Source organism: Schistocerca gregaria, chromosome 2, assembly GCF_023897955.1.
Source record: "Schistocerca gregaria isolate iqSchGreg1 chromosome 2, iqSchGreg1.2, whole genome shotgun sequence".
Lineage (NCBI taxonomy): Eukaryota > Metazoa > Arthropoda > Insecta > Orthoptera > Acrididae > Schistocerca > Schistocerca gregaria.
The window spans coordinates 410,559,717-410,582,670 of NC_064921.1; the positions used below are offsets into that span (position 1 = coordinate 410,559,717).

At 42.5% G+C, this 22,954-nt stretch overlaps 1 protein-coding gene across 2 annotated transcripts; it reads left to right on the top strand.

Moving 5' to 3' along the window:
* The first annotated feature begins 837 nt into the window (after positions 1 to 837).
* Positions 838 to 13,709, top strand: LOC126323023 (uncharacterized). 2 transcript variants are annotated; one of them, XM_049994601.1, is made up of 3 exons: positions 838 to 1,101; positions 7,732 to 7,892; positions 12,424 to 13,709. In XM_049994601.1, the coding sequence occupies exons 1-3, from the start codon at positions 897 to 899 to the stop codon at positions 13,444 to 13,446; spliced, it is 1,389 nt and encodes a 462-aa protein (XP_049850558.1). In that variant the 5' UTR covers positions 838 to 896; the 3' UTR covers positions 13,447 to 13,709. The 2 variants fall into 2 exon arrangements, with proteins under 2 accessions (XP_049850558.1, XP_049850559.1); XM_049994602.1 differs by having other exon boundaries at positions 854 to 1,101; positions 7,735 to 7,892.
* The last annotated feature ends 9,245 nt before the right edge of the window (positions 13,710 to 22,954 follow it).

Sequence of the window (22,954 nt, forward strand, 5' to 3'; positions counted from 1 at the left end):
GTACAAATCAATGAGGATTTGCAGAAAATAAATGCGTGGTGTAATGACTGGCAGTTATCTCTCAATATTAGTAAGTGTAACCCACTGCTTATCACAAGACGAAAGTCGTCATTATTGGACGAGTACAAAATAAATGCCCAGTCTTTGGAAGCGGTAACATCTGTCAAGTATCTGAGTGTGACTATTCGAAATGATCTCAGATGGAATGATCAGATTACACAAGTAACGGGCAAGGCAAACTCTAGATTGCGGTTTATTGGTAGTAACGTGGAGTGATGCAGTCCTTCAGCAAAGGAAATTGCTTATGATACGTTAGTTCGTCCAGTGTTGTTCGTCTGTATGGTACCCGTACCAGTTGGATCTGATTCAAGAGATTGAGCAGATCCAAAGAAGAGCGGCAAGAGCCTTACAAATCTCAGTGAAAGAATGTAGTGGGACACGCTAGCAGACAGGCGACGCGCTAAACGGAATGGGCTGCTCACTGAATTCCGAAATCCGATCTTCGCCGTAGATGTAGAGTATGTATTATTATCACCAACCTGCAGATCGCGCAATGATCACCATGCCAAGATAAGGGAAATTAGAGCTCGTTATTGAGGCGCCCAGACAGTCGTTTTTTCCTCGCGCGATCCACGAGTGGACCAGGGGGGGGGGGGGGGGGGGTCGGGAATATGACTTTAGCGCGAATTGAGCCCTCCGCCACACACCGCTTGGTGGCTAGCGGAGTATGTATGTAGATGTAGATGTAGAACTGTATGTTGTGAACTGGGGAGGAAAAGTTGTTTTCTTATCGGAATGCCATGGAGTCATCGCCGAACCGTGTTCACCGTACAGCGGAGTTTGGAACCTGGTCACAAAAGAGCTGAGGAGCAGGAGCAGCTGCGAAGCACTTTGTTATGATAACAAAGACGGCGCTGGTGCAGCTGCAGGACACGTCTGGCACGCGCGCCTGTCACGCCTGCAGCAGCGACGCAGCTGCTCTGGTGATACGGCCCCTGCTCACCAGGGCGGAAGGACACTTTATGAGCTGCGCAACGTCGCACGGTGTTCAGTGTGCAGTAACTTACAATACGCGCAGCTTCTGGGTCCTGGCTATGTCAGGTGAGACACGATGCGTGTACCTCTCTCATCGGTAGTTCACTACCAATCTGTTATAAACAGACCAAGTTTCGTAGATCAGTGGTCGGAACACACATTAATCAAAAGAGCCTCACATCAGCAGCACGAAGATCGAAAGTTTTTTGAGAGCGAAACTTTTTAAACTTCAACTGTACAGGTACGTGCGTCATTATTTACTTAATTAGGGTATCCTTAAGCTGGCCTATGCCAAGGGCCTTGCCGCGGTGGTAACCTCGGTCCCCGTCAGATCACGAAAGTTAAGCGATGTTGGACTCGGCTAACACTTGGATAGGTGAGCACCTTGGTCTCCCGAGCGCTGTAGGCAAGCGGGGTTCTCTCAGCCCTTGCGAGGCCAATTGAGGAGCTATTTGACTGAGAAGTGTTGTCTCCAGTTACGAAAACTGACAGCCGTCAGGAGAACGGTGTGCTGACCACGTACTACTCCGCATCCGCCTGCATCCAGTGACGCCTATCGGCTGAGGATGATACGGTGGTCGGCCGTTACCGTTGGCCCTTTCGAGGCCTATTCGGACCTAGTGATTTAATTAAACTGGCCTTCGCTAAAAAAATGTCCTCAATCTGTATGAAGTACCACCAGCAATCGTCTTATATAATTTTTTCGTCTATCTCCTTTCGTTCATCATGTCTGTGCATCCAAACCACCTCAATGTACCTTTGTCAGTACTCGTTAATATGTCTTCTTTCGCTCCACAATGCTTCCTAAAATTAATATAACAGACTATAAGTTTTATGTTCTAGTTAAACTTCAGGTACGTCGAATAAAACTTGATGTAATTCTTAAGGACATTCTCTATTGATAAAATTAAATTGTAACTTCAGTCAACTTTCATATCTAAGTTAAAATTTAGGTGCGTTGAATAAAACATAATGTAACACATAACGATATTCTTTATTGATAACATTATATTTTATGTTATTCATAAAATCAAATCATGACAATGACTACCAAAAGGTAATATGAACAGTGCCCTTGCATCTCCTTGGAAAGCTTGGATAAGTCGGGTTTGTACTTTGTTTTAATTTTACGCACAGTTCCAGGTTCTCAGAACTAAGACGACTTCCCCATTTACTCTTGATAAGGTTTATGGTTGAAAATCACTGTTCGTATGAATATGTACAACCGAAAAAGGAAAGAAAATTTGTAGACCCGATTAAAGGAAGAAAATATGTAGGCCAGAATAAGAACAAAATAGCAAACGCTACCTTCCCTTCAAAGCACTCGCCTAAGGATAACGACACAGCAATTAAGCATGTAAAAATAGAAATAAGAAAAACAGCTTCACTTAGAACTGATTTTATTTTTTATTACACAAGTTTATATTTATTTTTCACTATCATATTCCGTTTAACTTATTTCCGAATCAGACTTATTATTAAATCGATTTTCCAAAGGCTCTCTTGTTAGTTCATCTTCTTCTTTCGCCAGATTGCACACTTCACGAGGATCTGTTCCATAACCTCCAACGGAGTAGATATCCCTTCAATTGCTTTATTTTCTGTCTTCGGAGCATTGATCACCCCTCCCCAAGCCGCCCTCACTTTCCGAGATATTATCATAAGCAGCAGAAGCGGTGCGGGTGGCTGCGATTGCACGTGGTGTGAGTGACCTACACCCCCGCGTAACGCCACTTCTTCAAAAGAAACTCCCGCTGGTCGAAAACCAAGTTGTGTCCATAGGCCACGCGAAGTTTCTTCCATTAGCACTGTCCACAAAGAACCCGCAGGTATATTTTGTATCAAGGGGCCAAGAGCGGTTTCCCGACCAATGTCCTACATGTAGGTCATACTCCCAAAAGTTTGTCAAATCCTTTGTGTATCAGTGTTCATTTTTTTAATAATCATTTGTGCTGTATAGGACATAGGACATAAGGCCCCCGGAGTCGACAACATTCCATTGGAACTACTGACGGCCTTGGGAGAGCCAGTCCTGACAAAACTCTACCATCTGGTGAGCAAGATGTATGAGACAGGCGAAATACCCTCAGACTTCAGGAAGAATGTAATAATTCCAATCCCAAAGAAAGCAGGTGTTGACAGATGTGAAAATTACCGAACTATCAGTTTAATAAGTCACAGCTGTAAAATACTAACGCGAGTTCTTTACAGACGAATGGAAAAACTGGTAGAAGCCGACCTCGGGGAAGATCAGTTTGGATTCCGTAGAAATGTTGGAACACGTGAGGCAATACTGACCCTACGGCTTATCTTAGAAGCTAGATTAAGAAAAGGCAAACGTACGTTTCTAGCATTTGTAGACTTAGAGAAAGCTTTTGACAATGTTGACTGGAATACTCTCTTTCAAATTCTGAAGGTGGCAGGGGTAAAATACAGGGAGCGAAAGGCTATTTACAATTTGTACAGAAACCAGATGGCAGTTATAAGAGTCGAGGGACATGAAAGGGAAGCAGTAGTGGGGAAGGGAGTAAGACAGGGTTGTAGCCTATCCCCGATGTTATTCAATCTGTATATTGAGCAAGCAGTAAAGGAAACAAAAGAAAAATTTGGAGTAGGTATTAAAACCCATGGAGTAGAAATAAAAACTTTGAGGTTCGCCGATGACATCGTAATTCTGTCAGAGACAGCAAAAGACTTGGAAGAGCAGTTGAACGGAATGGATAGTGTCTTGAAAGGAGGATATAAGATGACCATCAACAAAAGCAAAACGAGGATAATGGAATGTAGTCGAATTAAGTCGGGTGATGCTGAGGGAGTTAGATTAGGAAGTGAGACACTTAAAGTTGTAAAGGAGTTTTGCTATTTGGGGAGCAAAATAACTGATGATGGTCGAAGTAGAGAGGATATAAAATGTAGACTGGCAATGGCAAGGAAAGCGTTTCTGAAGAAGAGAAGTTTGTTAACATCGAGTATAGATTTAAGTGTCAGGAAGTCATTTCTGAAAGTATTTGTATGGAGTGTAGCCATGTATGGAAGTGAATCATGGACGATAAATAGTTTGGACAAGAAGAGAATAGAAGCTTTCGAAATGTGGTGCTACAGAAGAATGCTGAAGATTAGATGGGTAGATCACATAACTAATGAGGAAGTATTGAATCGGATTGGGGAGAAGAGAAGTTTGTGGCACAACTTGACCAGAAGAAGGGATCGGTTGGTAGGACATGTTCTGAGGCATCAAGGGATCACCAATTTAGTATTGGAGGGCAGCGTGGAGGGTAAAAATCGTAGAGGGAGACCAAGAGATGACTACACTAAGCAGATTCAGAAGGACGTAGGTTGCAGTAGGTACTGGGAGATGAAGAAGCTTGCACAGGATAGAGTAGCATGGAGAGCTGCATGAAACCAGTTTCAGGACTGAAGACCACAACAACAACAACAACAACAGGACATAAATACATGTCCGACTCATCGAAGTTACTGAGAGATTTGCTCTCCAGGGAATATTAACACAAGGACGCTCTAATTACCCATGTTTACAACCGTTCTACCCGTTCCCGAATGCTTGCAACTTGTAAATAAGCTAGCTGCACGACATCTGAATGAGTACTAATGAATACAAAATTATTGTCTTTCGGCAACACTCGTTCAGGTGTTGCCTGTTTGTTTTTGTCATAGGATCTTTGGCCGACGTTTGTTTAGCAATTTTTTGACTTTCTGGGTGGGTGGCTAAGTCTGCAGACGAAACGTCAGAAGAACTGGTAAATAAACGTCGTCCGAAGGCCCCGAGACAGGAGCCAACAGGCAATGCATCAACTATGTAATTGTTGAGCACCGAAAGTACTCTGCTCGGGTAAGAAAGCAGCCAAAAGTTTTTGTAAGCGTCTGCGCACAGTCGGTAAAATGCGCTGAGTTAGATCCACATCGAATGCAAACCTGTCGCTTCTTATTTAGAGAATAAAATACCCTGGACGGATAGTTGGGCTGCTGCTTTCAACACACATTTCGCATATGATAGCTTTGCAGCTGTGAATGCAATAAACGTGTATGAAGTTTCATTTCAAATTATGAAATCTTGTTAATGTAATGTTAAATTGTTATAATAAAATAGTAAAATTAGCAGACATATAAAATGTTTCCCTAAACCATGTTTTTATTCCGATCGAAACCTTGTGTACGCATGTCTTACTCATATTTGGACAATGTGAGGTGTTTTGTAACATTCAGGCATACAAAGGGCTACATCACAATTTGGGGCACCATCTGAACGTCTCTGTGCGGCACGTTTTACCCTTCTGGCTCTTATTCACATCGGAACACGCTTTGCAGAAAATTGTTGTGTGCTGTTTTCATGATACTTTTTACTACCGGAAGCGTTTTATGAGTATTCATTTAGGCGATACAATATTTCAAATGTCCACTACATTACTGTATTATTTGTTACTTATTTGAGCATTCAGCTACGCAGAAATCTAGATCAGAATCTGAATCGTCAACGCCTCTTCTGTAAGGGGGAAACGCCATTTTCCTCCTCGATGGCGTCACAAACATCAACATAATCGAAATTCCGCATGTCAAACCTATGTAGAGTGCGAGCAGTGTGCCAACAAAGATACACATCGTATACGAAAGCAGCACGGGACTCAATACAGAACACAAACATAGAAAGCGCTTTTGTGTATAGATAGTTCACAATTCGAAAACTACGTCGCAGGACGATGTGGAGACTCTTCCTTGTTCAGTGTACATGGCTTCCGACGAAAGGCAGGCGGCGCAATGTTGGGTACGAAATTTTACGCGCAGCAGACCAAGTCTCCGGCGTCATACGCCAGACTAACTGCCACAGTCCGAGCTCTGCTCGGGCTCCGTCCACAACGTGTATGTAATACCTCCCAGTGTGACGCGATTAATGTTGTGCTTTCGGTACTTCAGCCGAGTTGTTGCTTCCACTTTATGCACAATATTTTGACGACCGACACAGCAATCCGCTTGTTACGAGCTGTGTTGTTACGCTTATTGCTGCTTGGACTTCTTCCAGACTGGTGTCAGGCCGCTATTTGATGCATATTCGAGTCCCAGCCCCCGCTGCGTCTTTGATGGTCTTCTGTATTTCGACACTTATTCTCAGGTTTTCTCAACATATTCGAGGTCTAGTGGATGAGACGGCCGGCGATATTCTAATAAACTGAGCGTGGAACCCCAAGACATGTCTGCGTGGGGTAGCCGCGTGATTTGTGGCGCCTTGCCACGGTCCGCACGGCTGTCCCCGTCGGAGGTTCGAGTCCTCCCTCGGGCATGGGTGTCTGTGCTGCGCAAGTCAATTTAAGTTAGATTAAGCAGTTAGTAAGCCCAGGGAGCGATGATCTCAGCAGTTTGGTCCCGTAAGAACTTACGTCAACTTTCCAAATTTTTCCCAAGACTTGTTTAATTTGAAACCTGTATCCCGGTTTATTGGATTTTCCGACATACTTATTTCGATTGACTTCTTAATTAAGCAGTGTCAGAAACTTGGCGTTTGCATCATCGTCGTATTTTATTTCATATTGCACTGAGGCAGTGCTTCGTCAAAGTTGATTTGTAATTTTATTCGGATGTATTGCTCATGTTTCTTCCACTTGTTCTCGGCTGTTCTAATAGTCTGCCTCCACATACATCGTTCCTCACCCATTTTTCGAAGACCTGAATCTTCTAACATTACGAAAAAGGCTTGATATCTTCATTGACGAGAGCGATGAACACTATTTGTCATGTTTCCGTAAGAGCCCATCAATCTTCCGGCCATCACAAAGCAAATAAACGATTCTTAGTTTCTCGTTTTCTCAATGCGTCTCAAACTCTTCTACAGGCGTTGTTGATTTTGAATGCAACTAAAGCCGACTTCTCAGCAAGCTGAACTTCCTCACAAGATGACGAGATGAACAAGCTGTATTAACGTTTGCCAAAATCAAACATCACATAAATACACATGCGTTCTATAGCATTATGCACCGTACAGGCCTGGCATTAATGCGTTAGAGAAATCGTGGCACCTGACGAATGCTAGACGTCATTTCAAAAGAACTTCATGTCCGTCTTGGCATGTCGGCTGCCCTCCGAAGATTCTTGGGAGTGGGTTGAGAATATGACATGTTCATTAGAGGAAACCGTGATGTTGAAAATGTCCGCACACTGGAAAGCAGAAGTCTTCAGCACGACAATGCCATATAACGCAAGGCAAGTTAAACAATTGAGCTTTTGATCCAATTAACATCTCATTGGCCATATCCGCCTCATTTACCTCCTGACCACTTCGTTGTACACTGTTATATCAAACAGAAATGCTTGGACAACGTTTTTCATTACCTCAATAAGTCGTTGAACCTTGAGGTACCAACATGAGAGTAAAAAAAGTAAAAGTTCCCATGTTTGTTTCGAACGCTTGCAAAAGTGTATAAATTTTAAAGGTGAATATTTTACAGAAACAGTAAAGCTATTTATAGGAAAAAATACTGAAACTTTTTTAAAAAACTTTCGTGTTGCTACAACGTATTTACATAAAATGGTAGGATCCACCGCTTATCACCAGTAGTACAATACGTTACTCTTATTTTCTTTTTAATTTTGTAGAAATAACGTCATCATTGTGAAATATGAGTTTCGTGGCGTTGGAATCGCTGCTCGTGATGCGGAGTAAGGCTCGCTGTATTTGTTTTGTTTCAGTAGTCCGGCCACGACGGTGCGCCTGCTTGTCTGCCTCGTGGACCTGTGTGGTGGTCCTCGCCTTATGCTCAGCTGCTCTTGGCAGAATTGACGGCAATGAGAATGGACGTCGGCTCTGCACAGACCCTGGATGTGTTGACGGGGTCGATCCCTCATACCAGGTAAACAATTATTTATTTATGTACTTATTTAATTTGTTATTTTATTTTACTTATTTATTTTTTGGTATCTTCGCGTTCCTGGTCCTTATTACTACAGAAGATAAACTGCGTTACTCACACATCTGGCGGAGAGCCAGGGAATCGAAGTCGATGGAAAATAAGGACTGGGAGAAGGGTATGGGTGGGAGAGATGGGTAGAGCTCTGGGATAGGTTTCAAGTATCTGTAGCAAGTACTATCTTCAAAGGCCACAAAGGAGAAGGTATACTTAGCATACACCGAAAGACGCGGTCTACTGGGTCTGCTTCATGATCAGATGGAGAATTGAAAAACATAAACGACACTGCATATACCACACCGATTTGCATACGTATACCATTATCCTGTTTATAACCTAATAATGATCACAGTATTCTGAAATTCACAAGAATGAAAATGCAGGAGTGCATTACGAAGAGGAATATAGAAAATTTTGAATACAGCAAGAGGAATTCGAAATTCTCTAAAACAGTTACCAACTGGGTAGCTTGTTGGTAGGGAATGTAACGTTATGACAGAATGTATCTAGGATAAAGACAAATTGTTTTCTTGATGTATCGACGAAGACAATGCAAACTGCTTAGATTCTATCTGCTGTATGCAGTATAGCATTTATTTACATGCTAATAATCTGTGCAACGCAATTACGGGCTCACTCTCACGAAACCCCTAACTGTTTCCCAATGCGACTCATGAGTTTGAAGTTTGGCTCAAGTCAGCCTGCAACCTACCTCTGTAATGACACCGTGCGTCTTTACCCTCGGGCTCGGCGACACATCAAGCAGCAAAGTGTCGACACACGCGGAAAAAAGACCACAGCTCCGGAATTCATGTTAGCTGTGACGTGGATTAACGAGGTCACATTGGCACACAATTTCACCAGCATTCTGCCCTATGTCGCCGTGGATGTGTCACACAATAGGCTGGCCATCGCCTCCCTCCCCCACCCCCATTTCAGCCCTTCCTCCCTTCGACGCTGCTTCGATTGAGGTCAGAACCGTGACACCCAACGTTGAAATCACGCGGTTTTCTTATGTGTGGCGACGAAAAGATTTCAGAGACATCGTCGCTCAACTGCGCGGTCATCAGCGCTCGTAGAACGCCCCAATTTTTACACAATCCAGTCTAGCCACTGTCACGAACGATGATGATGACGATGATGAAATGATGAGGACAACACAAACACCCAGTCCCCGGCAGAGCAAATCCCCAACCTGGCGGGGAATGGAACCCAGTACCCCGAGATCCAGAGGCAGCCGGCCGCGGTGGCCCATCGGTTCTAGGCACTACAGTCTGGAACCGCGCGACCGCTACGGTCGCAGATTCGAATCCTGCCTCGGGCATGGATTTGTGTGATGTCCTTAGGTTACTGAAGTTTAAGTAGTTCTAAGTTCTTGATGACTGATGACCTCAGCAGTTAAGTCCCATAGTGCTCAGAGCCATTTGAACCATTTGAACCAGAGCCAGCATCGCTAGCCACTAGACCACGAGCTGCGGTCCTGTCATTCAGAAACGACACGAAGAGGCCTCAGAGGGTGGCATAAACGGTCTTAATGACACGCTTTCCCCTGAGACGATGACTCCCACTCACTGAGCGGTCAAAAATGACAGTTCTCTGTTCAATATAACAACAGACCGACATTCTTTACAACATTTGCACTGCTGCCATCGCCAGGGCGTTTCAACTCCAAGGACATCATGAGGCTGCAACCCCGTTTGATCTCTTTGGAGTATAATGGTTCAAATTGCTCTGAGCACTATAGGACTTAACATCTGAGGTCATCAGAACTTAGAACTACTTAAACTTAGCTAAACTAAGGACATCACACACATCCATGCCCGAGGCACGATTCGAAACTGCGACTGTAGTGGTCGCGCGGTTCCAGACTGAAGCGCCTAGAACCGGTCGGCCACACTGGCCGGCTTGGAGTATAGTGCGACGGAAATTTTTGCTCTAATGTACACGGTGGAACCACTTAGGAACGTTCAAAACCATTCGATCACACCAGAACTGGATCAGAAGCAGCAAGCGGTGCTTGTTCAGCTCGATGCGACATTAACATGCGCATGGATAAAACGGCAAACGGTCCCTCTAAGACCCTCCAGTTCACCAACACTGTCGATGCCACCCACCCACGTTTGTTGAGCACGTTAAAAATATACCAGTCAGAGGCTTCCAACACAAAGTCAGTCTCGCAGGTACTCTAGCACCTGAGGAGCCACGAGGCTGCATGGGTGTCGAAGTTACTGACAGGTACATATTTTTTCGCGTGTGTCGACACCTTGTTGTTTGAACTGTCGCCGTGCCCGAGGGTAAGGTAGCAGGGCTCCACGCATTTGCACCATTACAGAGAAAGGCTGCAGGAATCGTTGAACCAAATTTCAAACTTATGCGTGGCAATGGGAGACAATTGCAGGGATTCGAAAAAATTATTTTCGAAAAAGGAATTATTTTATTTTGTTGGGCAGTGTACATGTGTGAAAAAGGCTGTCCTTAAAATAATCTAGCAAACTTTCTCGTCAAGATTACATGTAGACAGTATTAATAAACGGAATATTACACAGCCCCTTAAAATAACATTTCTCTGTTAATGAAATAGCCGCAAACTATAGTCCGATACATGAACGATGGCGGTTCGAGCATTTAGAGGCAGGGACGAGGATTGCATTGTTGACTATTCAAAACGACGGTTGCGGTAAGCGCATGCGAATGCTTTCCTCTTGAAGAAAGGTTAAATACTGCAAAATTAACTCTCTCGCTTACTTATGCAGGATTTATCACTAACCACCACTATCAGCGATGACAACTCGCAACGAATGGAATCGAAATTCACTACACAACTCGCTACGATCGCGTTTAATGCTCGCATTTAGCTACGGCAACTGCAGTCACCCCATAAGTGCACTTCTGACCCAGTCTATCTCATCAAGAGCAACCAAGAGTTTGCGTTTAATCACCCACAATGTCCTCCCATATGCCAGCTCCGTACATCCAAACAAAAACACACCAGATCATTCATACAATGTAGGCTTTCACGGCACGTGTTGTCTTCAGTTGTAACTTCCGGGCTGAGAGGCCGTGGTCGATGTATAAAATTTCCACCTGACGTTTGGTATCCATCTGCGGGAGACATCTTCTGAGGGCAGTAGCAGGACGACCTCAGAAGATGTCTCCCGCAGATGGAGACGAAACGTCAGGTGGAAATTTTATACATCGACCACTGCCTCTCAGCCCGGAAGTTTCAACTGCAGACACCAGATCATTATTATTATTTTCTTTTTACAATGATATTTTTAATTTAATGTGAAGAAAGATGGATTATATTGGTCTGTGGTTTTAAATAGTTCATGTATGAGTCATATGATCTTTTAATGTTTAGAAATTTACAATATAATAGAAATCATCATCTTTTATATAAAACAGTAATATTCCATGTTGCCAAAGAGTAGACACCAGTTAAACCGTTGTAAACTGTGATTTCTTAAAACTTTATAACAGATAAGATAAGAACTCCGTCTTCAGGCCACAAGTGGCCCATCGGGACCATCCGACCGCCGTGTCATCCTCAGATGAGGATGCGGATAGGAGGGACGTGTGGTTAGCACACGAAAAATGATTCAAATGGCTGTGAGCACTATGGGACTCAACTTCTGAGGTCATTAGTCCCCTAGAACTTGGAACTAGTTAAACCTAACTAACCTAAGGACATCACACACATCCATGCCCGAGGCAGGATTCGAACCTGCGACCGTAACGGTCTCGCGGTTCCAGACTGCAGCGCCTAGAACCGCATGGCCACTTCGGCCGGCGTCAGCACACTGCTCTCCCAGTCGTTATGGTGGTTTTCTGTGACCGGAGCCGCTACTATTCGGTCGAGTAGCTCCTCAGTTGCCATTACGAGGCTGAGTACACCCCGAAAAATGGCAACAGCTCGTGGAGGCCCAGATGGTCACCCATCCAAATGCCTGGCACACCCGACAGCGCTTAACTTACGTGATCTGAGGGGAACCGGTGTATCCACTGCGGCAAGGCCGTTGCCCATAACAGATAAGATGCTCTGATAAATTTCATTGTAGGTGCTTTTTAAATAAAATCTTAGTAACCATCGTTTCCCATAAATCATAATTCTTGAGGCATCCAATCAGTTACCCAGTTAATAAGTGAGCTACGCTCGTGGTTCTTCGGATTAGGTGTGTTCATTGACCCAGTGGCCGTTGCTGAAGTACATATTACTGTGGCTTCACAGTGTCGCAGTTTTATGTTTGCAGGAACGGCTAATAACTGGCAGAAGCCGTCTTGTTGGTGTTTTTTTGTGAGGAGAAAGTGGCTTACTGGGAATAGCGATCACCCTATAACAAAAAGGGTAATGTGTAGTCAGTGGAATAAGTAGTATTGTCTTGACACAACTCAAGCACTGACGAAGTTTTGATTTGGTCAGTTCCTTAAACCATCGGTCTTAGAAGCCATCTAACAGAAATTTTTCTGTTTACAGGATGAAGTGACCAGGATACGCCGCACTATCGATGACAACGAAATATCTCAGGACACCAACGAGTTCCACTGGAAACCTGGTGACCTCGGCATCTTATCTGACAAACTGAGCGTTTATAAGGATAGCGAAGGCGACTACAAGGCAGTTGAAGATGTGAAATTTGAATCTGATAACGCGGATGGAGCTCTTGAGAGTACATACGCTGTTGATTTGCAGCCTCAGGAATCTAAGAGTGTTGGTAACGAACAGAAAATTGTTTACAGTTACCCGTATGTCGTCTTTCGGAGAATCGGTGATGGGAGGAAGGTGGTGGGTAACGAAGATGCGATTTACAAGGACGGCACCTCGTACGTTTTATTTGGAAATTCTGACGAACACACTGAACATCATGGCGGATTTGAGCCCGAAAATGTTCACTCACATTCAGCCAGTGACAAAACTGGGAACGGAGAAATGTTCCACGATATTCTGAATGACTTCTTGAAAACCATAACATCCATAAATCTCACTCCACATGAAGAGTCAACACCAACCATAACATCCATAAATCTCACTCCACATGAAGAGTCAACACCAGACAAACGAAATGAAATGTCGAACGCCGTGAAGGTAGCGCTTGAAATAATAAAGGAGCTGTTTACCAACTCCGATGAGATGCAGGAAAACGTCGACAGTGTTCCCAGGGAGTCTATAAATACAGGAACGTTTCTTAACGGATTGTATCGTGACTACACAAGCCCATTTGGTGGGTACTGGAGCCCATGGGGATGGCAGAGTGCGTCAGAGCCATCAGGTGACGTCTCGATCATTGACAGGCTGCTGGCAAGTATGGTATCCGGTATGCTGGAAGATGCGGCGCCCCGGAAAACCTCAAGAACCAGCAGCGTGTCTACGTGGTGTCCTTTTATGGAAATACGGCGCCTACCAGAAGCTCAACCCTCTGAAGGACTCGTACCCGCAGAGCTTATGTGGCTGATCGCTATGACGGAATCACTGCCACTGGAAACACAAACGCTGCGATGATGAAGCATAATTGTAAACAAGTAACATAATTGCCTCTGAACACAATAAGAGTATGACACTGCATGTAAAAGAAAGTGCCCGAAACAGATCATGTGGGACGATTCCAGTTCGTGACTTTTTACATTGTACACCTTTACTACAAATTACTGGAGACGATATTTGCTTTTTTTTCATTCGTAACTGTGTATACAATTAATTATTTGTCGAAATATAAAAATTTTAGTGTTCCTTACTCCTGTTTTACAATATAACCCTAATGAGAACTTTAGTGTGATTTGCTTAATTATGTAAGTCTGAAAAGACAGTGCCATAATTTATCTGTAGAATTTCGGACATTGCTCCTAACGTGAAATACGACACTGGATAATACTTAACGCAATCATTCACTCATTAAGCGACTAGATACAGATTGACTACAAATCACTGGACTATTTCGCAATACTTTTTTTATTAACATTTGATATTAATACGTCGTGAGAGAATCGTTCCGTCTTACAACTGCAAAAAAATGCACGTTTCTTTTCACCAGACGCGTTTCCCTTTATTGAGGTAAAGCATCAGCAGTGGTCTGTGCTTAAAGATATTTACAATTTGATTTGCTTTTAACATCAAAAACAGTTCGTTAACAGTATTTCAGTTTAGTCACGGTGATATCTGTTGGTTTCTTGCCTACATAAGGAAATGCTGTGTTCTGGCACATCTTTGCTATGTTTCTTCATTGTAGACTGATAACTGTAGTCTAATTTTTCGTTGCTCTGCAGGACTCGGCATTTCTTGCGTTTTACGTGGCATACTTTTTCGCACACCACTGTTTACTGTTTTTTTATTTTTATTTTGATTTTTCTCAGCAAGTATAAAGCGTCTAGTGAAAAAAAACATGCATTTTCTTTTAGTTGTAACGACGGAACGAAAATACGGTCAGGAATTGTAAAGCAACTACAGGCAATGCGGCCACAGGAGTGAAGAATTAATGCGTCGTCTTACAAGAAAACAATAAAGCTTTTATACCGTCCTGAAAACACAGTGCGCAATAATAAGAATCTTGATAAGATTCCAATGCACTGCAAGGATTGGCAACTTGCTTCAGTTATTCACAAATGTAAAAATGCGTACTTCACAAACGATAACACGTCATGTCCTATGACTGCAAATCAATGTCACAACTGGAATCGGACGATCAACTTAGTCTAAATAACTATTTTAAAGCCTTATAAGCGGGAAAACAATCGTTCATTTTTTCGAGCATTTTATAAAAAAGAAGATACAGAAAATAGCTTTGTATGTACAGATTTTTCTATATCTGATAGTATTAACAAATTTTTATTGTCTTCTGTCATTATTTTTCTTTATGATATTTCATTAATTAAAGTTGCCTACACTGTAATAATCAACACTCAACACTGCACTGTTTAAAACAGTTCATTTTTTTTTCATCTGCTCCTCATTGATTTTGTATAGCTGAGCTGAATTTGTACATGGATAAGGATGATCCAGCAAAAGCATTACTTGGTAAATGGGAATTGCACACTGATAAGTTGATGATGGCTATCTGAAAGAATATGCTGGACCATGAGGTGTCATAAAGAAGACGAATACATCTTGCAGCTCATGAGAGATATCAATTATTTGTCCCACCCACCACTAATTGTCACACACACAACAAATAAAGCTGTTGACAACAAAGCCTACTGAAGTATACTGAGGTCTCTGCATTTCAAGCAGAGTAAAAGGCTGTATTTCGTGGAGAATTGCTCTTACGATGTATGTGGCACTTTGGGATGTGACCCAGCAGTGACTTGACTGAATTACTATCACTGGTTTCATAGCAGATCACTCTTGTCTCTTTTTAAACGGAATTTCCGTAATTTACTTTCATTTAGAAGTAAAAGTTTTTGTTTCGTAATAATTTTGATATGGTCTGTACGAATCCAATAGCATCATCATAGCATTAACAGCTTCACACCGAAGATTAAATTTTTCTGCAAGATGTTTACAGAGACCTCCTACCCCATCACACGCACTTTTTCAATGACATGTTGCGGAAAATATACAATTTTTTGTCTTAATTCCTGTACATTGTTTTCCAAGTTCATAAAGCTGAAAGCAGTTTTTAAAATGAGTTGTTGCACCATTACACACACACACATTTAGGAAATGTATGGCCTCCAGATGCTATGTCATCAATTATCATGCTGGCAGTTCAATGTCATGAATATGATCATCACTTACTATAGCAAAACAGTGTGGTGGTCCAAGGAAGTGAGCAACACATGTAAATATTGTTACATGTGATGTGTACCAGTGGTAACTTTGAAGCAAGAGACCAGTTCTCAGCAAAGTAGAAATGAAGAACTAATGCGTCAGTATTCTGGGACGTCTCTGATTTTACGATACTTCTGCTACGATCTGTCTCTAACTCCTGCACGTATAATGACGAGCTACTCCTTTCATAACCCAATGCCTAACCTATGTAACAAGCTTCCCTAGTTTCACTGTCTTCTTCACCAACCCTCCTCCCTCCCACAACGTGTAAATTACATCACTGTCAGTATCCTGAAGGTGTAATGCTTCAACGGTCATCCTTTCAGCACAAGGACACACTCGTGCAACCAACATTTATCTTACGGCTTTTGACATATACACAAAAGAATCAGGTCCTCTCTGTGTATTTCTTCCCTGTGGCACTACTGATGGTGAAACAGGTATGTTTCAAATTACTGCAGTAAATACATGTGCATACTTCCTTCACTGGCTGACATTTTACCCATTTTGATCGTAAGGAGTAGAATTTTGTGAGACGAATTTTTAAATTCGGGTTCCCCGTTTTAATTAGGAGCTATGCTTCTCTTACTGAACTTGTCCCGTACCTTTTTAACTTCTTAATTTTTCACCATTTTTCACTAACAGAAGTAATATCAGTCTGATTAGGACTTTGCCTGCTGCAGTCTTTGCCATCGCTTACGTAATATTCTGGAGCAACATTAAGCGTATTATGTTGCAATACAGTAGGAATCTGACTATGCCCAAACACCTTTCTCATTCATTACTTTACGAGCTTCAGAAATTAAATAATGTGAAGAAGCGGGGATGTATTTCTGTATCTGCTCCTTGGAGTAGCTATTTGATATCAGTTTAGATTTTGAAAACACACATAACATTGTGTGTACATATCACTGCCTTCAGCTTCAGCACCAAGCGCATAGACAGTATACATTTCACAAACTCTGGAAGATGTTGCTTGTGTAAAACTTGTTGCAAGTTCTTCCAGTTTTCTTTGTACGTTCAGTTTTCTTCTTGTGCTTATTATCTTGCCTGGAGATTTAAGAGGGGATACATTAGGGGCTACAACAGAAATGCTAACAGTCAATGCATCAACGACTTCATACCTAGGAATGTAAAGACCTACACTGTCTTCTTCAGTTTCACATTCCACGGCGATCGCTGAGGTGGGTCATCACTAAATTTCTGGTTAAAGCGGGTATACCAATTCCTGCATAATGGATGTGATGATAACATAGTTACTTGAGGACCAAGATACTTCTGCAATACGTATGACAGATATCCCTTAACTGTGATGTGTTTTCACTTTTCTTAAACAGCACTTTCTTGTGTCTTTTTCCACGGTCCACACACCTCACGCTTTCACTACTATATTTCCTTACTGACACTGTATCTAACAAAAAGTTCAAGCCAAACACAGATCTCTATGCAGAATGATTCATTTGCAAGTTCTTTCTCGTTTGTTACAAACAGAAGGGAGCTTGGAACAGTGTTGCCAACGTGCATATTTTACACTAGAAACTGAATGATGCGAAATATGCAGAATGTTGAAAAATTCCTAACACTTTACACAGAAAAATATTGCCCCTAAATTACAGTAACTACTAACATATTAACCAAAAAATATATTGTGCAGTTTTCGTAAGTTTTGCGATGGGGGATTTTTGAGTAAATAATTTGTGAAAATCCACAAAAATGTGATTTTCAAATTTTTCGTAATAACTATTTACATATTATGGATACCTGGAGCAGAGAAGATATTGTTCATAAACAGATCAGTTGTATCTGGTAATACAATAAGAAAAGTTATCATTCAGTGACTCCACAACTTAGAAAAATATTTTTAAGTAGTAAAAAATTAAAATTTTTCTATTTTCTTCTTAAATTAGCAGGTTAAAAGAAAGTCCATTAGTGTGTGTGTGTGTGTGTGTGTGTGTCAACAAAATATTAACATATAAAGAGGGAGCTTTAAAGCAAAATATCTGCCAGGTCTTCAGTAGATTTGATTTATTAGCTATATTTTATTGTTTCTTTACTGTTTTAAGAGTTATTTACAAAATATACATTTTTCCAAGGACTTACAAAAACCAAAATAAAATGGAAATATTTTATTTCTAAACACATATGATGTAGAGGTCTAACATATTTTTTCCAGGGAAGTTCATGATCATGGACTGACATGTCCCATATGGTCTGAGATGAAATTACCCTTGTGCGACCCTAGAATCCTGGTTGGTTGTGTGGACCTGTACCACATAGGTCTAATAGGAGATATTCAACGCATATAAAGGAGAACAGCAGAAATGCTTATAGGTTTGTTTGACCCATGAGAGGAGTGTTACGGAGATACTGAAGAAACTGAACTGGCAGATGCTTGCAGATAGATGCAAACTATCCTGAGAAACCTACTTACGAAATTTCAGAAACCATCTTACCTGATGACTCTACGAATGTACTACAATCCTCTACGATCGCTCCTGTAAAGAATGGCGAAGACAAAATTATACTAATTATAGCGTGCATAGCGGCATTCATATACAACCTGTTCAAAATTGCTTTAGGATTGACAGCTACGACGGAAGTAGTAGGGAGAAAGCCCATACGGGAGGCACGGACAGCACTTCGCCAATACCACGATGCGCGTAGCCGCAGCAACCACCACCTCGAGTTTCAGGCAGCTTATTGTGATGTGCAATTGTAGCATTCTGTGATTTTGTTTGTTGTCATTTATTCTGTTGCAGATGTTATTATTTTTGTTGTTGTGTGGTACTGAACAATCTCGAAAAAAAGTTATTCGAAAGTTATGAGAGGGGAAGTACCATGTCATTCGCTTGGTCAGTAGGTAAGAGGTCAGTCGAGATAAATGGTTTGTGTGTTACGTGCGTACAGTACTTCGAAAAACGTGCTGGCGGCCAGCTGCTCCCTGTTAACAGTGTAATCTTCGAAATTCTGCAGCTCTGAATATAAACGCACACACTATTGTGAAGATTGGCAAAGAAATGTTCGACAAATAAAAGGAAGCTGGAAGAACATCGGAGCTTAAAGCTTTCGGTGAATAAACGTCTCTGAATAAGCAGATAACCAGTATAGATTCGTTTGGTGAGGATGCGTTTGCCGTCATGTTTACGATTATTATCACAGAAAAGAAAACCGACACTCAGCAAGTTGCTGATAACCTTCAAGAAATGCGGTTCGGAAAACACTGAAAAAGCAGTCACACATTTTTTTTTATTCCATTAAGTGACAACCGTTATATTTACAGTGATACTTCAACAATCTGTCATGGTCACGAGAGTGTTTTCAGCGGAGTTTTTCCATTGTCACCACAGAAACAAAGTATATGCGTATTCAACTGCCTGTTTAAAGTGTGCAATTTACAATGGCAAGCAACAACATAACAAAATTACATTTTCGAAATTTTCGACATTTTAATAAGAAAGCCTTTTCAACCAGCAACTCCAAATTAAATTCACTTCAGGAATTCAGTCTTTATCACATAATATTACTGCTGCAATACTGAAGTAATGTTTTTTGTACTGCCTTTGTTCCCTCTCTCAGTGTAATGATCAGCTTATTTAACACTCGTTTTCTCATCGCGATAAACAAGCATAACGAATATTTTGTTTAGTTAGAAATAAGTAGATGACTCAGAAAATTAATGACAAGTTAATTATAAACTTAGCTATCTTTTTCTCGTAACCAAATCATACGTGTGAGCGGTTAGTACTTAACGTGCGAGCAGATGGTACTGTGTCATAGTTACGTGAAATTTTCTCGTGTTAAAAATCTCTAATAGAGTTCCGGCTTGGAGTAGATGGAAACTTGATGTATTGTTAAAATTTCATTCGCTAAATGTGTTCACTTAACTTAGTAACAAAAAAGTTTCCTGCATGTCGAAAATTCGGTAAAGTCGTCGAAAATTTATTTTTCGTAAACAGTTCGTATATTGTCTTAATAATTCGTTGCCGAAAATAAAAGTGAAACGAAAACATAGTGCAGTCTTCTAGAATACACTGGTGCAAGTTCAATATGTGAACAGCGAACGAGTAGTTTTGGAGTTTGAGTAAGTTGAATGGAATGTAAGATTACGCCTGTGTTCCGCGCTGGACGTGCCAAATCTGCTCCACGCCTTCACATCTGCCTACCGAACTGTCCATCCTAAAGTAATTTTGAACATATTATAGCATTCTAATCGCGCTCCTTACACGAATGAAACGGGAAGAAGTCCAAATAACTGGTGCATTGGGAAGTACTCCCTGTCATGCACTTCAAAGAGGTTTGCAGTGTATGGACGTCGATGCAGAAAGCAGAGCTAGGTGTTCAAGAGGTAGACCATCACAGGTCAAGAACTCTCTCACGTCTGGTACGATGTTCTCAGTGACTATGGTGGTGTGCCGGCATCGTCAGTGGATGTGGAGGGATGTAATTATTTCCACTGCAGGAGGATGCAACACAAGGGTATGGCAAATCGTGCAGACTGTGCCTAAGATCTTCCTTCTCAGAAATCACGTTTGGGTTCATTTCCATGTCTCATGAACTGAGGACAATGTTTGATGGTGATTAGTCCTGCTACGGAAAAACTCCCATTTATGTGTTATCAAACTTGTGATTCGAAAATTTCACTTCCCAACTATGACATACACAGAGTTCATATAGCTGAAAAAACGGTCATGAAGCTGTTACACAAAACAGCACTGAAGGAATCCGATGAGGAGGCGACACCACGAATTGTATGCGGTAATAAATTATTTCTGCAGAGCAGTGACAGTCTTTGTCGTTAGAGTAGTCCTACTACTTCAAATGATTGTTTGACTGGTCACAGGTAGGACTAATCAACTAAGACACAGATAATAATATTCATCGAATCAATATGGAGTCTAAGAACGAAAAAACAGACGCATCACGAAGCAATCCGAATGGGACGGAAACTTGTAGATGAGATGTGCATGTATAGATAAAGAAATGCTTCCGATTTCAAAAACCCTGGTAGGTATATTCAAGGGAACGAGCTTCACCAATGGAGCAAACCAATAACGCGTTGGTCCACCTCTGGCCTTTATGCATGCAGTTATTTGGCTTGGCATTGTTTGACAAAGTTGTTGGATGCCCTCCAGAGGGATATCGTACCATATTCTGTCCAGTTTGGCGCCATATATCGTCAGAATCCCGAACTGGTTGGACAGTCCTATCCACAATGCTCCAAACGTTATCAGCTGGAGAGAGATCCGGCTACTTTGTTGGCCAAGGTAAGGTTTGGCAACCACGGAGACAAGCAGCGAAAACTCTCGCCGTAACAGGGCGGGCACTATCTTGCTGAAATGTAAGCCCAGGATGACTTGACACGAACGGCAACAAAACGGGGCACAGAATATCTGCGACGTACCGCTGTGCTGTAAGGGCGCCACGGGTGACAGTCAAAGTGGTCCTGCTATGAAAAGAAATGACATCCGAGATTAATACTCCTAGCTGCCGGGCCGTAAGGCCGGCGACAGTCAGCCTGGTATCCTACAGCAATCCTGTGCATCTCTAGAGACGTCTTCGGCCTGGAATCTAATTGACTGCAGTGGAATTGTCTTCAGTGATGAGTCCCGCTTCGAACTGAACCCCGATAACCAGCGGGTCGTTGTTCTAGTCTTGAAGTGTATATGTAAATTTGGTCTTCCACCAAAGTAATAATAAATCATATTAAATAGCACAAAGAAAATTTTAAAGCGAGAAGATACTCCGAGGGATTTCAAAAAGTAAGTTACGCGTCAATATGGAATGCCAAGTAATTTTTATTGAATGCTGCACTACAACTGGAGTCAGGCAGCAGTAGCCGACCGAGACAGACCCAGCAACAGGTAAATAACCGCATTTGTCATTTACCAGTTCCTAACCAGGAGCGAATTTCACCATATCATCTGTGTGCTTTAATAGCTCCAATTTCTTGAGCTTCTGTGTGTAAATCTGATATCTAATAGCCACAGTTGTCGCGTTTTCCGTTTGCGTCGGAAAGAAAACCGATTTGGTGACATATTACAAGTTCCAAATCTGGGGCAAATTATTTAGTTTCACCTGAGTGCTTCGGCAGTTAGGTTTTTGAATATCTGCTTATTACTAGACACAGTTCGTGCGTTTTCGTCAGGTTCTACAGTAGAGTTGCGCAGCACGTGCCGATAGTCCGTTTATCTGCATAGTTTAGTTTTCCACTGTCTTTAGTGTGGACAGAGACTGCGATTGTTGTATGCGGATGCGAGCCGAGTTGGTGACACTTAGCTCTCAGCTTCAGGCTATGATGGCTTCGCTTACACAGTTTGAGGCTGCAGTGGATGGGCACCACTGTTGTGGACCGGCCGTGGGGATCCAACGGACGTCCAGCACATCAGAGTTCTCCGATCGGTTCTCACAGGTGACCAACCCAGTTACTGATCGCACTCGGGCTGACTCCTCACCTGTGGTCGAGTGGGAGGTCGCCCCGTGGCGAAGCAGGCGGCGGAAGACTTCCCAGGCGGCCACACGTAAAGCCTCCCCAGGTTGTCTGACAAACAGGTTCCAGGTGCTGTCTTTTCAGAGGAAAACACTCAGCCTGCAAGATCCAGACAATCGCAGATGGGATTATTGGTATTTGAGAGCACCAACGTTAGGCACGTTATGGGACCCCTTAGGGACTTGGCTGACAAGAAGGGTAAGAAATCCAATGCTCACTCCGTGTGCATACCGGGTGGAGTCATTCTATATGTGGAAAGGGTCCTCTCGGATGCCATGAAGAGCACAGGGAGCAGCCAACTGCAGGTGGTGGCTCAAGTCGGTACCAATGGTGTGTGGCCGGCCGAAGTGGCCGTGCGGTTCTAGGCGCTACAGTCTGGAACCGAGCGACCGCTGCGGTCACAGGTTCGAATCCTGCCTCGGGCATTGATGTGTGTGATGTCCTTAGGTTAGTTAGGTTTAATTAGTTCCAAGTCCTAGGCGACTGATGACCTCAGAAGTTAAGTGGCATAGTGCTCAGAGCCATTTGAACCACTTTGAACCAATGGTGTATGCCACTTTGGATCAGAAGAGATTCTCTCTGGTTTCGAGCGGCTAACAGAAGTGGTGAAGGCTGCCAGTCTTGCTTGAAAGATGAAATCAGAGCTGACCATATGCAGCATAGTCGACAGGACCGATTGCGGACCTCTGGTACAGAGCTGAGTGGAGGGTCCGAATCAGAGGCTCAGAGACGGTTCTGCGTCCGTGTAGGCTGCAGATT

Bases quoted from the DNA above. Each gene is read 5' to 3' on its own strand.
- LOC126323023 (XM_049994601.1), top strand. From the start codon at position 897: ATGATAACAAAGACGGCGCTGGTGCAGCTGCAGGACACGTCTGGCACG. The intron at 1,102-7,731 runs GTGAGACACGAT...GTTTTGTTTCAG, and splicing joins CTGGGTCCTGGCTATGTCAG to TAGTCCGGCCACGACGGTGC. The intron at 7,893-12,423 runs GTAAACAATTAT...TTCTGTTTACAG, and splicing joins GGGTCGATCCCTCATACCAG to GATGAAGTGACCAGGATACG.